Source organism: Lingula anatina, chromosome 4 (genome assembly GCF_051362555.1).
Source record: "Lingula anatina isolate TDL-2025a chromosome 4, LinAna3.0, whole genome shotgun sequence".
NCBI lineage: Eukaryota > Metazoa > Brachiopoda > Lingulata > Lingulida > Lingulidae > Lingula > Lingula anatina.
In genome coordinates, this window is record NC_141770.1 from 1,740,744 (window position 1) to 1,756,887 (window position 16,144).

Below are 16,144 nucleotides of genomic sequence, written 5' to 3' on the forward strand. Positions count from 1 at the left end.
TGCAAGGAAGGGGTTGACAACAACTCAATTGCTTTTTTCCCCCCACAAGGAAAATTCATTTTGGCAGGTAAATCCAATACAGACTTTTGATTAAAATCACTTTTATGATATTAAGTACATGCATACTGTACAGTAGATACAGTGTAGCATTAAAATGTTGAAATAGACAATTAAGGAAGTCAAAATTTGAATTCTGAGGCTAATTCTACAATTTTGTCCTAATGATTATAGGAAAATGAAAGGCTGTTTTTAGTGAGCAGGGATAATGGGAATACACAGCTATGTAATCAATCAAAAGAACTTAAAAATAATAAATTAAAATTAAATTTTAAAAAATTAAATTTTATGCATGAGAGAGAGAGACAGATATAGAGAAGTGAGAGGAGGAGAGGTATAAAAAACAAAGTATCATTTACTGTTATATAATTGTTTTATATTAAATTTTATTTTATATTAAAATAAACACATTTTATTGCTCCAGCAATATACTAATGTAAAAAAAGCCATTTAAAACATATACTTGAAGAATTTAACATATTATAATCATTTCCATTTTGATGATAAACTAATGATAAAACATCACAGGTGATTTCACTAACAAGTGTTTGCTAAAACAGAATACATATACTCTGAGAAAAAGTTACAGAAATTCAAGTTTTTTTTAACAACATAATTCTTCATTTCACAACCACTTTCACTAAAATCAACTGATGCTGATTGAAATAAAATTAAATTCATGATTGATTTTCAGTTTTAATCTGAAAAATATGTATCACATTAATTTACCATGATTGGTTTTATAATTCTATCACCTTGAAATTTTCCACTTTCTGATTCAAAAACTTAAATAATTTATCACCACTTTATTTAGTATTCCAAATCTGGACTAAAATAATACAGATTTCATCATTTGTCTTAATACAAGAAGGCACCATTGAAGTTTTTTTTTTTTTTTTTTTTTTTTGCTTTCACTTAAGACACAAAAGAAAGCTTTAAAAGATACCACAGATGTGACATCTAAATCACTTTCCACAACCTTAAACTGCATCTTTATCTGAATAAATTAAAGTTAAACTTACTATGCAACAATGACATGTGAGGAAAAGCTCCCCAAATTGCAATAATCCATGTGCTGGCTTTCATCAGAAATAATCATTCTAACAAATACATTTGATTTCATCACGATGCAATGTACCACACAATAAATCTGTTTATTATTTTTCTGACTTATAGTCTAGATTTTTTAATCAACTGATCCCTCCATAGAAACATATGACAAAAATTTATAAGATTTCTTCAGCTAGCAAAACAGTAAATCACAAAAAAAAAATGGTATAACTGTATAAGGGAGGGTATCGGGGGTTGCAGAAGCCAGGTTCTACACAAATTCTATTTCATCTTTTTGTGAACTGCTCCACTGTAATACCATGTTTGATTGGTTGGTTAGAAGGGAGTGTTTGATTGGTTGGTTAGGAGGGAGGGCTGAATTATACTTTCTGCAATTTAATCTCAAGATCAAGAATTTTGTCGTGATGCATTATAATGATTCATATGGCAGGAAGTGGGAAGATTTCCAACTGGAATTTTTTTCTCTTCATATCTATTGTCCTGTCATGATATTACTGGTTGTCCCATCTTAATCTTCTCCAGTAACTCCATCTATTTTTAATTGTCCTGTCATGATATCACTGGTTGTCCCATCTTAATCTTCTCTAGTAACTCCATTTCTTTCTTCATGAGCCATTCATCATATGGGGTTCTCTGGCGCTCCTTGGGCTTGTATTTCTCTTTGATCTAAATTGGGAAAAAAATCAATGATTAGTAACTTTGGTTAACAGACTTAGTGGATCACTATGAAAGCATACAGTATTTGGTTATTGGCCAAACAAGGCATACTTCTGGCATTTATACCCATAGTTGTTAGAATGGCAGAGTTTCTTTAGAGTGAATTCATTTACTTGTTAAAAAGTTAATATACTTTTTAGATGTTTTATAGTTATTTGAAGGTTATAAAAAATAGTCACTGGTTCACTTATGAAAATTATGCGTAAAAGTGAAGAGACTTTCTCATTTGCTTGACATTAGTAAAAAACATAAGTTTATATACATAACTTAAGTAAAAACAGACTGTAATAAAATGGTTTAAGATGAAAAGAGTGCAAAATTCAAAAGAAGCATCTCTAAACAGAACATGCATTAGAGTCACACCCCACATTATTTTATGACCCAATCAGAAAGTTTAGGAATCAATTATATCAAATAATACAGTGTACATGTATATCATTTCAAGATTCTTGTTGTTTTCCTTACTGAGAAAAAAAAAAAAAAAAAAAAGAAGAAAATTAACTTGTAACCTGAACCAAACTAATCAGTAAGTAAACAGAAAAAAACTTTTTAAAAGCCACCTTACACAAAAAATAGAAGTGCATTTGCACATGCATTGAACTAAAGGATGTGCGTGCTAAGGAATATCATGAATGAACCCCAACTGGCAGAAAAACATTCATATTTTATGGCCATGCTGTTTACCTGCTTACTCCCACTCATCAACAAAATACACAAACTGTAAAAATTGAGGCATGTTAGTATACGTAAGCATGTTGTTAATACAAAAGCTCACAGGTCAGAGTCAATATGTTATACATGTACATAAAAATCAACAATCAGGGGCAGACATAGGCTGTCTTCTGGGTTTTCCAAAAGATGGTCAGAATTTTCAAGTTACATTGAAGGGCAACTGATTTTTTCTTTTGGAAGATGGACAGACAAAAATAATTTGGAAGACTGTCAGAAAAAAATATATCCGGATCTGCCCCTGACAATATCAATGATATCTGTCATGAGCGACAAGATTGGGTGGGGTTTCCCCTACTCTCTACTGGGGCCACAGATGGATATTTCACAAGATATTCACATATATGACTGACAACTTCTTGAAAATTTTTCTACAGTAAGAATTGTCCAGATAGAATTTTAGGATTTAATTAATGTATTAAGTAGGAATCGAACAGATTTTAGACACAAGTAAAGTACATGTATATATCAGCTAGCTTACAGAATTTAAGTTAATTTTATGCAAACATTGACAAATTCTGTAGCCATATCTTGAAGCAAAAAAAAAAAAAAAAAATGAATTTGACATTTTATTTAGTTAGCCAAAAGCAAACTCCATGTTGACAAGGGTGACAAAATAATTCTTACCTCAGCCACTTGTTTCTCTTTCTCCTGTAACCTGTCTGGGTTATGTCTCTTCTTCACAGCTTCTTTTTTGACATATTTCTCTTTCTCCTGCAGCCACTGGTCATATGATGCTTCCCGTAGAAGCTTTTCCCTCGCTCTGTGAATAAAATGAAAAGATGACTCATGATCAGCAAAGATGGAAAATATCACGACACGTAATGTACAAAGGTTCTTTTGATGGCAGGAATAAATAAAATAAAGATTTGTATATGAAATATGAAACATTATGACTGAACCTGCTCTTGCTTGCATCAGATCAAGAGAAATCAGTTTGGTGGAATTTTATACCACTTACTCCAATTCCTTTTCTTTCCGTTTTTCTTCCTCTAATAACTTTTGATCTTCTATTTGTCTTGCCTCTTGATCTTTCTTCACTTTTAACCAATCATCAAAAGTCTTTGGACTAGCTTTGGATTTGTCATCAATGCTACAAGAAAAAAAAAACATAGTAATCAAATTAATATCTTTTAATGTTGAACATGATATAAAAGTATTTCGAATACATTAAGCTTTTATTTACCAGTATAAATGCTTTTCATATAAATCTGTCATGTTAAAGTTAATTTATTTTCCACATAATTAGTGATTTTTGCACTATTGTAAAATTGCACGCTGCTGAAGTGCTTGTGTTGTACTGTAATTTTACAGAACTGGATAAATAATAAATAATTATATGTACAGTAGGTCTGATATGACTACAGAATTTCACTCACTCTGAGCCTTTGCTAAACCCATAACTCCTAGACCTTCCACTGGACTTGCCACTCATCGGAGTCTTGGGCACCCCACTCACAGATTTAGAAGGGCTCCCATGGGAACTCCTTGTGCCGGTCCCACTGCCTCTAGAGGGGCGGGGATTCCCTTTCTCATCCACGGGGCTCCCATACAATTCTGTGTGCTCTCTGTCACTTGCACCAGATTTGGCAGATTTTGGATTTCTGGAAGTTGCTGCGCTACCTGACATGCTGCGCTCTTCAATGGCCGGCATCTTGGGAGAGCCTCGGCCTCCTATCTTTACCTCTGAAAGTTAGGTACATGGTGTTTGAATATAGCTGACACATCTGAGAATTTATGATAAAATATTTGACTGATGATATACAGGCATTGGTGGATTATTTAAATTATGGGCCTAACATAATATGTGTGTCAATAAAATAAAATAAAATAAAAAATAAGAAGAAGACGAATCCTCCCACTTCCCCTTATGCCATTTGACTTTTTAAATTACATGTGCACTGTATCAGCCCCGGTGAGCTGGTGATCTTACTCTTATTAGCCAGTGATTTGAGGTAATCTTTGTGCCTGTTGGCCTCTGCCTCTATCTCCATCACATTTTTCAATGTCTCTGTTCCAAGATCAACCTGGAAGACCAGGAAATATGTGTTATGGCGAACATAATGAAAGAAGTGTTCATTAATTCTTGAGAATAAAATGGTAATTACTCTCATTATGTTGTTCATAAGAATAAATAAAAGAAAAGGTTCAAATATAAAGATACTCACATTGTGAGCAAATTACTAATAAATATTTTTCAATTACTATCAACCATATTTGGCTGAATTTTATACATACCTGTATGTCTTCTTCTTTTGATTTATTTGACTCCCTGGATCCTTTTTCTCTTTCTTTTGGGGCTGAGCTCGGGCGCTCTTTATTTCGAGGAGCATGAAAAGCTGTTCCTTCAAATTCCCCTGGAGGAAGTATTTTTTGAAAATAAACCTGCCCATGGTTGCCATGCAACCAGACTGGAAACTTGGAATCGAAGAACTGATGGGCCATTAAAGGAATGTCCTGGAAGCTGGGTTTTGTCTTTTTTGCGCGTTCCTGCCAGCGGAACAAAAATAGGTGGCGCTCACATCCTTTGTGTCCAAACTTGGTGGCTATCTGTAGGGCAGAATCACCAAACTGATCTGCTGCATTGATATTAGAACCTTTAAAGATGAGAAAGAGATGAGAGAAATGTAGTAAATTATAGATTTATTTTAATTCTTTTTTTTTTATTGCAATAGAAAAAAAGCAAGTACATAAATTTTACAAGCACACAATATTCATTACAATACCAAAGTCCACAAGGATTTAACGTATAAAAAAATTAGTCAATAACTTGTATACATGCAACTACACAAATCCATATATACCTATCCATTTCTGCCATATAACATTGAATTTATCTACGTCTTGAGATACAATGTATTTTTGCTTATAGATTTTGTATATATTTTCTAAATAAAATTGAAGTTTTGTGAGCAACAGTGCGTCTTTCTGACATTTTGTTTTGTATATGAAAAACTTAATGTGTATAGTCATAATATCTTACGCCAAGTAGAAGCATGGTTAATTTCTTGTAATATATATTTAAATTTCAGTAATATACAGTTTATTTTAATTGACATTAATGAACGTAATGTATCCAATATTTTAATTCTTTGTAGTAGCATATACTGGTACATATACTTCTACCTGATACACTCTGTCCCTTTTTTTATATATAATCACTCAGTGTTTGAGGGGTAAGAATTAACTGACAGGCCCATAGCCTATATAGGGGGGTTCAGGGGGTATGATGGAACCTTGCCTTGAAAAGGTCTGCTCTGGGTAAAAATTGATCTAGATACAGGTAAGTTTCATGATAAAAGGTCCACTTTTTCAGAAAAAAAGACCCCTCCTCCCTTTGAAATTGCCAGGTATGGACCTGTTTAACTTCAGTTTAATGTGGTCCAAAGCTTACAAAATCATGTATCAAATGTTTTTTCACTATTTTGTAACCTTTTTCAAAACTGACTCACAACATTCATTTTAATATTACCTTTTTCTAGCAACAAATCAACAATTTTCCCATGTCCTTGAGCTGCTGCCACATGTAATGCTGATCGGCCTTTTGGAGTTTGAGCATTGACATTGGCACCTAAAATACAAATAATACAAGCTACAGCAACATTTCATCAGAATGAAGAGCTTTAAATGTCATAAAATAACCCAAACATCAAGCAATACAAATGTCTTGCGATCACAATAAAATTCCTTTAAAGTCATTTAGACCAATTAATTCACAGAGTTTCTTAATTAGCATTAAATTAAAACAGTTTGCATGCCAGTGAAATATGTAAGATACAATGTACTTTATGCAGATTAATCTGAGCCCAGCTTAGTTTTATCTTAACTCCTTCAGACTGCTCCTAACTCTAGGAGTAAATGCAATAACTGGTACTTTGCATCAAGCCTCTGTGTGATATGGTCAGTAGATAAACTGAGGAATACCACAGGTCCTACAAATGATCTAGACATGATCAAATTTTCAACTTTCTCTCATAGTTTCAAATTATTGGATTAGGTGCAAAAGCAGCTTTAGTTGTAACAAGGGTAGCCTTTCTTTACCTGCCTGAATGAGTTTCTGAACCATCTTCAAGTGACCTCTGTGTGAGGCAATGTAGAGGGCAACAAATGCTCTCTCTGCAATCCACACCGCCTTGTTTTTACTGCCCATGTATTCTGAGTTGGGGGTCTTAAAGTCTGTTTTGTTACTCACTCCCATCTTCATCACCTACATAGGAAACATAATACAATACAATACAATACAATACAATACAATACAATACAATACAATACAATACAATTATTCACTGGTATAGTGCTAATCCATTTGTTCATAAGGCTGACAACCAGAACAATTTTAATTAAACAAGAGATTGAAATATCTATGGAGCAATGAGATTTCTCTGGTTTTCACAGGTTGTCAGGGACCCCTAAATGTCTTAATGTAGTTTTAGAACTTCCGTAAGAGTGTAGGCAGAATCTTGTTCATGAAGTTTATTGTCATTGTTTAATCGAAGCCAGTTTGATCAGTCACTGCCTAGAAGGGCGTGGAGGTGGCCAAGTGACCTCTAATTTAATTAAGTTTTATTCAGACGGTCGAGGAGTGACCGGTAATTTGAGTTAACCATGTTACTTGTATACCTGCATATAAGCCAGGTGGGAAACGTTATTCGAGAGAACTGATGTTAGACTTCAATGAGACATGGCGATTGTAATACTTGTTATACATCAGAATTAAATATTTATTAATAGTTAGAAACTTTACACGGGACTTGAGTTCGTTCTCTCACACGTTTACTTGCATATATACAGACCTCGAACTTAAGACGAATTGAACTGCGATCGTAATCGATCGGCGGCTAATATTGCGTTAAGTTAACATCAGGTCGGTCCGATGTATTTTAACTCAAATATTGATAATATGTTGTGGTAAACTATTACTAGCATTTCACATTATCAAAACCTGCAATAAAAAATTTAATGAAAACAAACAAACAAAAAATATATTTCACAAAATACTCACGGCTTCAACATCATTAGAAGCTGCTGCCTCCACCAAGTTTTTCCACATGTGCCACACTTTGAGAGCCAGCGTACCCCCAGGAACTATGTCATTATATCTGATATCTGTATCATCTTGCAGGTCACCTACAATGTCATACAAGACTTTGTCACAACAGATGAATTCTACATTTTTATGTTTCCCTAAACAATATGAGCACAGGCATGCATACCTATATGTAAAAGCTTGGCTTTTAATGAAGATACAAGAAAACAGTAAAATTGTACAAAAATGACTTAAAATTTGAGTTATTATTAAATTGTGAAAATTTTAAAATAACACAGTAGAAAATTTATAAATCCTCCATCCATTTTTTTCTAGGGATGGGAGGGGGGACATGGGACACAGAAAAACAAAAACAAAAACAAAAACAAAAAAAAAAAAAAAAAAAAACAGCACAGGGACTTTACCTTCATCCAGATAATTCAGCCTTTGCATGTGATATGGAATTCCTGCAGCAAACTCAATATAACTCTTCAGTTCACTGATCTTCATGTCTGGTGTGATGTTCTTCAGAGGAAACACTTCTCCAGTTTCAAGCCTCACATTCAGGTTAAAGTTTGAATGTTTGGCGAAAAAGTTCACTTTTTTATTCTTATTTGCCATATTGTTGTCTTCTTTTGGTGCAGTCTTGTTGTTTTGTTTCTAAAATGAAAGTCATCTTAATACTGTATGATTATAAAACTGGAAAAAACAATAAACTAAAATTAATTTGGTGTTGGACCTTACGTTCTAACAAGGTGTTTCTGTCAAAAATCTCCTACAGTACATAAATTGCTGTGATAAGTTATGCCTACAGGCAGAATAATAAATGCATCTTATAGAAAAGACTGACAACCCACTCTTTAATGACATATGCAGAGGAGTTATGAAGCCATCAATGTCAATGACAGAATGTAAATACAGTGTACGTGTTCAGTAACAAGTTACCGCAGTTGAGAAGGTCAAATCAATGAACCAGCATTATTAAGTGTTATCAAAATGCCAAAAACTGAGAAGCTTACCAGTAGTAAACCACAATGATCTTGTTTGATTCTTTGTGTGGCATCATTGTCATTTTTTACATTTTGGGTATTTTAGTCCAAAATATGTGAAAAGTTTCTTGTGTTTTTCAAGCACCTGCTTCTAAGCCGCCATGTTGTTTACATATTCTCACCGTAGCAACTAATCTAAATAATTTTACAAAGGCTGCTGTAAAATCATACCCAAATTACGGAATAATAAATGAATATAATTCTAAGTGTTTTGAACATAACCAGATTTAATATTTCACATAATAATTTCACAAAAATGTTAGTAACTGCGGTACTATCTGAAAGCCGACGCTTCTAGTGCCCGGATGTTATGTAAAGGTAGACGTTTTGTAAGTTTAACAACAAATACCCGACAATGTTAGCATCTGCTGTGCGATCTTTGTCTTCTGCGGTGGTGAGTATTTTTATTCTCCCAGAAAATTTATCCTTGCATTGCTTTATGTATTGTCGTGCTTAAGAGGATGTTTACCGCGGTGTGTAGCTGACGACTATCCACTTCAGCACGGATGAAGTTCTGCCAGTCCTACCAGTAGAGAACTGCCCACATATAACTTTGAAATGTTAAAAAAATGAAATTCTGATAAGTATTTGTTTGTTAAACTTCAGGTGCGCCAGGTGAGATCCATTCACAAAACTGCACCAGTGCTTAGTGACAAACTTTTTGTGGTAAGTAGAATTCTCTTATTTTTATCTCGTGTATATTTGCATAATAACTTATAGTCATAGGAAATATGTCTGATGTTGGATAGTTGTGAGTAAAATGACTTTTTGGATTTGAAGATTTGTGCCGTGAATTAGATTCTTTTGCAAATTTTTTTCGTAGCATCGAGATACCCCAGAAAACAACCCAGATGTTCCATTTGAGTTCACCCCAGAGAATATGAAGGTAGTTGGTAACTCTCACTCTATACCTTGATGGGGAAAAACTGAAGCTCCTATTGTAACTTTGATCTTCTTCTACAGTACAACTAATATTGATGATTGCCCTACAGAAATATTGTACTAGTATTCTTTTGTAATATACATAATGCATGTTAAGATGTGCATCTCAAAAGAATGTGAAAGAAATGTTAATTGATAATAACCTCAAATGAATATTTTGTAGATAGCCCAGAGTATTATCAAAGACTTCCCAGAAGGACACCAAGCAGCTGCCTGCATCCCACTGTTAGATCTGGCCCAGAGGCAGCATGGTATGTAGATACTTTGGGGAGGGGCGGGGGCATGAGATTGTCTTGTTTCCTGTATAGATGCTGCATTATATCTTTGAGCCTTTTTAGCACTCCTTTAAGCATGCACATACTTGTAAGTATTTCTACTCAAAATTACAAGTGCAGGGTGAGAGAGGTCTTAAATTTTTGGTTTTTGTATGTTTCAAGGGAAACAGGTATGACATGTCATATTTTGAATATATATATTTTAATGTAAGTTCATTTTTAAGTTCATTTCATTAATGTAAAATGTTCTATCTTCCAGGCTGGTGTCCAATCTCAGTGATGCACTATGTGGCAGACATGTTAAGCATGCCCAGGATGAGGGTTTATGAAGTAGCCACCTTTTACACTATGTTCAACAGGTACTGCTACACTCCATACAGAATAGGGGACTAACTAGGCTGAGGGTCAAATTTGGCGACATACTACAAAGCTTGCTGTCTAATCTGCTAACAGACACTGAATAGATATATTGTGGGGAAGTATCCAGTTGGGTCGGCCATATTTAGTCCCCTATGCTGAATGGGGCCTTACATTGCAGCATGTTCTCTAGATCTTCCTGAGTTAACAAATGTAACACAAGCCTGTAGCCAGTTGGGTTGGAGTTTGACGTAATACCCGTATTTTGCTTGGAAAAGTCCCCTTCTGGGCAAAATTTTAGCTTGGTTCAGAAAAGAACCCCCTCTTTTGAAATTGCAGGCCTGTAACAGTATCCTAAAGTTTAGCAAAGACAGAAATTGATTGCGCAGACTGAAGAGATTTGTCTGAAAATGTTCTCAGGATTTTAGTACTTAGACTCCATGAGACAAAGATGTAACTTTAAATGTCTGCTTATTATTTGAACAAGTTTGATTTAGTTACCTTGATTTCATGATAAAATTCCAAACCGTGCGTTTCACTTTTCATACACAGAATTTTAAAAACAAAATTATATGATGAAATTCAATGCTATTTTGTGATACTTCTTTCAAATTAAAGGTTGTATTTTATTACCAAGCAAGTGTAATGACTTAAAAATTGTGTTTTATATTTCAGGGAACCTGTAGGAAAGCATTTTATTCAGATCTGTACCACAACTCCCTGTATGTTGGGTGGAGTAGGAAGTGATGTCATATTAGAGGCTATTAAGACTAAACTAGGTAAGACAATATCCCTGTATGTTGGGTGGAGTAGGAAGTGATGTCATATTAGAGGCTATTAAGACTAAACTAGGTAAGACAATATCCCTGTATGTTGGGTGGAGTAGGAAGTGATGTCATATTAGAGGCTATTAAGACTAAACTAGGTAAGACAATATCCCTGTATGTTGGGTGGAGTAGGAAGTGATGTCATATTAGAGGCTATTAAGACTAAACTAGGTAAGACAATATCCCTGTATGTTGGGTGGAGTAGGAAGTGATGTCATATTAGAGGCTATTAAGACTAAACTAGGTAAGACAATATCCCTGTATGTTGGGTGGAGTAGGAAGTGATGTCATATTAGAGGCTATTAAGACTAAACTAGGTAAGACAATATCCCTGTATGTTGGGTGGAGTAGGAAGTGATGTCATATTAGAGGCTATTAAGACTAAACTAGGTAAGACAATATCCCTGTATGTTGGGTGGAGTAGGAAGTGATGTCATATTAGAGGCTATTAAGACTAAACTAGGTAAGACAATATCCCTGTATGTTGGGTGGAGTAGGAAGTGATGTCATATTAGAGGCTATTAAGACTAAACTAGGTAAGACAATATCCCTGTATGTTGGGTGGAGTAGGAAGTGATGTCATATTAGAGGCTATTAAGACTAAACTAGGTAAGACAATATCCCTGTATGTTGGGTGGAGTAGGAAGTGATGTCATATTAGAGGCTATTAAGACTAAACTAGGTAAGACAATATCCCTGTATGTTGGGTGGAGTAGGAAGTGATGTCATATTAGAGGCTATTAAGACTAAACTAGGTAAGACAATATCCCTGTATGTTGGGTGGAGTAGGAAGTGATGTCATATTAGAGGCTATTAAGACTAAACTAGGTAAGACAATATCCCTGTATGTTGGGTGGAGTAGGAAGTGATGTCATATTAGAGGCTATTAAGACTAAACTAGGTAAGAGAATATCCCTGTATGTTGGGTGGAGTAGGAAGTGATGTCATATTAGAGGCTATTAAGACTAAACTAGGTAAGACAATATCCCTGTATGTTGGGTGGAGTAGGAAGTGATGTCATATTAGAGGCTATTAAGACTAAACTAGGTAAGACAATATCCCTGTATGTTGGGTGGAGTAGGAAGTGATGTCATATTAGAGGCTATTAAGACTAAACTAGGTAAGACAATATCCCTGTATGTTGGGTGGAGTAGGAAGTGATGTCATATTAGAGGCTATTAAGACTAAACTAGGTAAGACAATATCCCTGTATGTTGGGTGGAGTAGGAAGTGATGTCATATTAGAGGCTATTAAGACTAAACTAGGTAAGACAATATCCCTGTATGTTGGGTGGAGTAGGAAGTGATGTCATATTAGAGGCTATTAAGACTAAACTAGGTAAGACAATATCCCTGTATGTTGGGTGGAGTAGGAAGTGATGTCATATTAGAGGCTATTAAGACTAAACTAGGTAAGACAATATCCCTGTATGTTGGGTGGAGTAGGAAGTGATGTCATATTAGAGGCTATTAAGACTAAACTAGGTAAGACAATATCCCTGTATGTTGGGTGGAGTAGGAAGTGATGTCATATTAGAGGCTATTAAGACTAAACTAGGTAAGACAATATCCCTGTATGTTGGGTGGAGTAGGAAGTGATGTCATATTAGAGGCTATTAAGACTAAACTAGGTAAGGCACTATCCCTGTATGTTGGGTGGAGTAGGAAGTGATGTCATATTAGAGGCTATTAAGACTAAACTAGGTAAGACAATATCCCTGTATGTTGGGTGGAGTAGGAAGTGATGTCATATTAGAGGCTATTAAGACTAAACTAGGTAAGAGAATATCCCTGTATGTTGGGTGGAGTAGGAAGTGATGTCATATTAGAGGCTATTAAGACTAAACTAGGTAAGACAATATCCCTGTATGTTGGGTGGAGTAGGAAGTGATGTCATATTAGAGGCTATTAAGACTAAACTAGGTAAGACAATATCCCTGTATGTTGGGTGGAGTAGGAAGTGATGTCATATTAGAGGCTATTAAGACTAAACTAGGTAAGACAATATCCCTGTATGTTGGGTGGAGTAAGAAGTGATGTCATATTAGAGGCTATTAAGACTAAACTAGGTAAGACAATATCCCTGTATGATGGGTGGAGTAGGAAGTGATGTCATATTAGAGGCTATTAAGACTAAACTAGGTAAGACAATATCCCTGTATGTTGGGTGGAGTAGGAAGTGATGTCATATTAGAGGCTATTAAGACTAAACTAGGTAAGACAATATCCCTGTATGTTGGGTGGAGTAGGAAGTGATGTCATATTAGAGGCTATTAAGACTAAACTAGGTAAGACAATATCCCTGTATGTTGGGTGGAGTAGGAAGTGATGTCATATTAGAGGCTATTAAGACTAAACTAGGTAAGACAATATCCCTGTATGTTGGGTGGAGTAGGAAGTGATGTCATATTAGAGGCTATTAAGACTAAACTAGGTAAGACAATATCCCTGTATGTTGGGTGGAGTAGGAAGTGATGTCATATTAGAGGCTATTAAGACTAAACTAGGTAAGACAATATCCCTGTATGTTGGGTGGAGTAGGAAGTGATGTCATATTAGAGGCTATTAAGACTAAACTAGGTAAAAGATGGGGTCACTTTCATTTAAAACATTTTGCCCAAAACTACTTGAACACATATGAAAGCTCTGAAGGGAATGTTTAATAAGATAAATGAATCATGATTATGAATGAAATGATAATCCTGATTTAATCAGAAGTGCGTTTTTTATTATTAGTTTTGAATTAGACTCGAGAAGTCTTGTTAAGTGATATATTAATATTCTGTGTTGTGTTTTAGGTATAGAAGTTGGTGAGACCACAAAGGACAATATGTTCACACTAGCAGAAGTGGAGTGTTTAGGTGCCTGTGTTAATGCTCCTATGGTTCAAATCAATGATGACTATTATGTAAGTTACTGTAGTGATAAGTATGATAATTACTCATTTGTTTTATAGATTTAGTAAATTATTTTTCATCCTTATTTTCAATATCGGAAAGAAGACAGAGAGTTTTGGACAGCAATGATATCTCATCTTAGAAGGAATTTTGTTTGTAATTCTGATAAATCTGAAGGGAGGAGAGGATAATACATAAAATATAAGGAATAAAAAGCATGTGAATAATTACCGATTCATCAGTGTGTTTAACATTGAAGAAGACTAAAGTATGCCATTTCCTTAGTGTTATTCATGAACCTTTCTGGAATGATGACATATATGCTTAAATATGTATCTTATTTTTAGGAGGACCTTACTGTTGATGATATGAATAGTATTTTAGATGATTTAATAGCAGGGAAAAAACCTAAAGCAGGCCCAAGGCAAGTATATCAATTGTAAACATCAATACTACATTTTAAGATTTAACCAAATAATTCAGTCATTTAAATTTTTTTTTACATTTTTGGCAATGGGTCCAGACTAAAAGATAATTGACATATTCGGCACTGGGTTTGAGGTATAAAATCAAAAATTGCTTCTATGACAGAATCCCCACTCTTTATAGGTGATATTTAAATAATTATATTTAAAAAAAAACTCTCGGAATTTTGATCATAGTGAATTGTTTTCAATATTTCAGGAGTGGACAGAACCACAGATTTGCTTGTGAACCAAAAGGAGGTCTAACGTCATTAAAAGGCACGCCAACAGGCCCAGGGTTTGGGGTCCGAAGTGATCTTTAACGAGGTTTTCAATTTAAGTGACGATATTTACAATATGGACCTACTTTACGTGTTGTCTTAGGTGCTGGTCTATACACAAACTATGCTTGCCACAAGTTACGTTGCGATAAGTTTGTAAAGCTGAGCTGCAAGAATGGACAGTCCTCATCTGAAGAGTTTTACAGTTGTGTTGGCACCAAGGCAATAACTTAAATTAAACTTTTTTGTTACAACACGGGATAACTGAATGCAGTGACAAGTTTTGCTTCATTTCTGTTTCAGGATACAATAATTTTGTAAGGTGGGGGTGGTGGAATGCTGTGCTTAGAGTGCTACCATTAGCAAAACGAAGAAATGCACGGCATCTGAACACAAAGAATACACCATTTTCAGAACAAGTCAAATGTACAGACAAAAAACAGAAAATAAAGGTGCAAAAAAAGGTCATTTTGTCAATTTTGATGCAATAATAAATAATGCTTATAATAGCACTGTCAGTCAACACTGAATTTTAATCATGCACAACAGGTAACATGGTCAATAACAGGAGCGGACCCTGAGATATTTTCTGACAGTATTCCAAAGTATCAATGTTGATCCATCCTCCATTTTGATGGTCTTCCAACAGAAAAAAATAGATACCAGTCAATATAAACTTAATAACCTGTCTTCCAGAAGACCCAGAAGATGGTCTCAATCCACCCCTTCAATAAGATTACAGTTTCAGGACCATGAGAGACCAAAGTCACCTGATGAAAGTCTCAATATTTGAAAAATGATGACAGTGCATAAAATAATATTTTATAATACTTAAAGACATAAATAAACAATACAATTGCTTATGTGGAAATACAGAAAATGTGCAGAGCCTTGAGCAGATGAGAGTTAAAAGTCACAAATGCAAGTGTTTGAGAAAAAATTGTAAAGGAAAACATAACAAAACTAGAAAACCACCAAGAGTGCAGACCTCTGCCAAGGCAGCAATTCTTGATTATTATTGATTATTGAATGATTATTGAGCCAGACCACCACTAAAAACTAATCATTGTCCTCTTTGGCCCAATTCTGTAAGTTCAATTTTAATTATGCACAACAGGTAACAACGAAGAAAGTAAAAGCATAAGGCTTCAGGCCCATCAGAGTTCAAGTTTATACTTAAAAAGTGCCAGAATGAGAAAAATTAAAATTTCACTTAAAATTGCATAAATTCAATAAAAAATGATAATCCAATTGACCTGGCTTTCTTATTTGAACTGCATGCCAATCCAAAAAATCATACTTGTCAGATAAAAATAATAATAATTAACACAGTTTTCTTTTCATAATGTTTGCAGTAGCAATGCAATAATATTGTTGTCAATTTTGATGTAACATTACATAATAAATTACAGAATAATTATCACTAATTTTTGATTATTGACAATAAATAGC

General features: G+C 34.6%; 2 protein-coding genes across 3 annotated transcripts; one reads left to right on the forward strand and one right to left on the reverse strand.

Annotated features, from left to right (window-relative positions):
• Positions 1–418: 418 nt before the first annotated feature.
• LOC106181726 (uncharacterized) lies at positions 419–8,797 on the reverse strand. Of its 2 annotated transcripts, XM_087011547.1 has the most exons (12): positions 8,620–8,797; positions 8,026–8,260; positions 7,577–7,701; positions 6,616–6,781; positions 6,047–6,145; positions 4,813–5,171; positions 4,508–4,601; positions 3,954–4,260; positions 3,536–3,667; positions 3,202–3,337; positions 2,530–2,563; positions 419–1,794 (listed from the first exon to the last, which is right to left on the reverse strand). In XM_087011547.1, the coding sequence occupies exons 2-11, from the start codon at positions 8,219–8,221 to the stop codon at positions 2,534–2,536; spliced, it is 1,644 nt and encodes a 547-aa protein (XP_086867673.1). In that variant the 5' UTR covers positions 8,222–8,260; positions 8,620–8,797; the 3' UTR covers positions 419–1,794; positions 2,530–2,533. The 2 variants fall into 2 exon arrangements, with proteins under 2 accessions (XP_086867673.1, XP_086867672.1); XM_087011546.1 differs by lacking the exon at positions 2,530–2,563.
• Positions 8,798–8,905: 108 nt separating this feature from the next.
• LOC106180415 (NADH dehydrogenase [ubiquinone] flavoprotein 2, mitochondrial) lies at positions 8,906–15,158 on the forward strand. Its single transcript, XM_013564396.3, has 9 exons — positions 8,906–9,043; positions 9,256–9,315; positions 9,473–9,535; positions 9,755–9,842; positions 10,126–10,225; positions 10,899–11,002; positions 13,849–13,958; positions 14,295–14,371; positions 14,632–15,158. The coding sequence occupies exons 1-9, from the start codon at positions 9,005–9,007 to the stop codon at positions 14,732–14,734; spliced, it is 744 nt and encodes a 247-aa protein (XP_013419850.1). The 5' UTR covers positions 8,906–9,004; the 3' UTR covers positions 14,735–15,158.
• Positions 15,159–16,144: the final 986 nt, after the last annotated feature.